The 2114-nt window shown below is 36.0% G+C and overlaps 1 protein-coding gene across 1 annotated transcript in view; it reads left to right on the top strand.

The window, feature by feature from the left end:
* Window positions 1-2114, top strand: part of LOC105291363 (myosin-2) — a 23068-nt gene that overhangs the window by 3813 nt on the left and 17141 nt on the right. The window contains exons 4-7 of the mRNA XM_011359128.1: window positions 100-203; window positions 355-493; window positions 707-825; window positions 916-1065. Coding sequence (XP_011357430.1) covers window positions 100-203; window positions 355-493; window positions 707-825; window positions 916-1065 — 512 coding nt within the window. The remainder of the gene's footprint in view (window positions 1-99; window positions 204-354; window positions 494-706; window positions 826-915; window positions 1066-2114) is intronic.

Raw genomic sequence — 2114 nt, 5'->3', positions numbered from 1 at the left:
CTAATTGGTAAGAAAGACCTTAAACTTATAAGCTAGAAGTTAATCATTTTATTAACATCTTCTAATGTAATACATATCCCCTGAACTCTGTGTACTCAGAAATGCTCCTGATCACCACCAATCCATATGACTATGCCTTCGTCAGTCAAGGGGAGATCTCAGTCCCCAGCATTGATGATCAAGAAGAGTTGATAGCCACAGATGTAAGTTACACATGCAATTTTTTAAAAATCCATTATGTATGAGAATGACAATAACAACCTGCTATAGGTGTGTAGTTAAGCATATGGGATAAATTTTCCTAAATAAATTAGTGCCTCTGCCTTAATTTTATCCTCTACTCTCTCTTGGTAGAGTGCCATTGAGATCCTGGGCTTCACTTCTGATGAAAGAGTGTCCATCTATAAGCTCACAGGGGCAGTAATGCATTATGGGAACATGAAATTCAAGCAAAAGCAGCGTGAGGAGCAAGCTGAGCCAGATGGCACTGAAGGTACCAAATAAAGCTCCATCTGTATTTAATAAGAGGATTTAGGGGGGAAAAAGCTATTCCAAACTCATGTCTCCTTTACAGCTAAGCTTCTGACAGACAGACACAACTTTACACCCATACAGACTTTCTATAAAGTGATTCACTAATGACTGTCCATGTGAATTGTGGAGCAAGCAGTAGGTCATGTTGGGTACCTGAATTGTGTCTCTACAGTTGCTGACAAGGCAGCTTATCTCCAGGGTCTGAACTCTGCTGACCTGCTCAAAGCCCTCTGCTACCCCAGGGTCAAGGTCGGCAATGAGTATGTCACCAAAGGCCAGACTGTAGAGCAGGTAGGCGCATAATTCAAATTCACTGCCAGAGGTGCAAACATTTTATATTCCTCTAATAACCTCAAAAAATATATCTTTTTTTCTTTCAAGGTATACAATGCAGTGGGTGCCCTGGCCAAAGCCGTCTATGATAAGATGTTCCTGTGGATGGTCACCCGCATCAACCAGCAGCTGGACACCAAGCAGCCCAGGCAGTACTTCATTGGGGTCTTGGACATTGCTGGTTTTGAGATCTTTGATGTGAGTTGAGAGTTGAATGGTAAGGGGGTTTTTTAGTAAGGCAATGGAAATATCAATAAGAAGAAATATGTGACTATTATGACCTTTTCTTAACACCATCAAAAAGACTTAAAGGAATGTGATTGGGCAGTTCTTTATCGTTTATTTTAGTGACAATTCCACATCTACGAGAAATAATGCATTTGATATAAACTCTTTAACTTGCTGCATCACCCAAAAGGTGTTAAGAATTAGCTTGGTATGGGGGTGGGGAGACTCTAAAAATCTCACAATGCAAAATGAAGTTAAAATAAAAATATCAAAGTAAACCTGTGTAATGTACAGTATACTCTGAATATATAGTGAAAAAAACATTTAGAAATACCTAGGCAGATAGTAAAAGCTGATGAAATGTTAGTTATTTAATTAACTCTTAATTCTTAATATGATATCATTAGATAAAAATTCATATATTTTTAAGATTTTTAAAATCAGTTTCAAGTATACAGTACATTGGTTAAACATTTATATATTTGATTCTGGAATATATTTTTCCTGCTTATAGTTTACTTTCCATTTCTGAAAGCACAATTTGGGCATTGCAGAAAATATGGAACATCAAGAAAAAGGACTCCACATTAATTTCACTATTTATATCTAGCTAATGTTAACATTTTGGCATTTTTTAAAAACCAAGCCACTGTTAACATACTGTACATAATATTTAGTATCATAATTTTTTTCATTTTAAATAAAAAGAGAATAAGGGTGGCAGTTATTGCTCGCTTGCAATGCTGACCATGATGACTTCCATACAACAGACTCCTCCCAGCCCACTTCCAATAGGTCACAAATTAGCTTTTATATGAATCAACAAAAAATGCAGAAGTTAATGGGAATAAACATGAAAGGATTAAGTAGGAACTCAGAAAAATATCTGAATAAACTTAAGCAAGTGCAGGAAAATGTATTAATAATGATTTAAGATTCTGCATAAATGGCAGCAGAGAAAAAAGTAGATTTCACAGGCCACCAATAATTTCTATATCTATACTATAAAGGCTATTTGA

This window comes from Pteropus vampyrus, unplaced genomic scaffold (genome assembly GCF_000151845.1).
Source record: "Pteropus vampyrus isolate Shadow unplaced genomic scaffold, Pvam_2.0 Scaffold44, whole genome shotgun sequence".
NCBI classification, from domain to species: Eukaryota; Metazoa; Chordata; class Mammalia; order Chiroptera; family Pteropodidae; genus Pteropus; species Pteropus vampyrus.
This window is presented reverse-complemented; position numbering and strand designations above follow the sequence as displayed.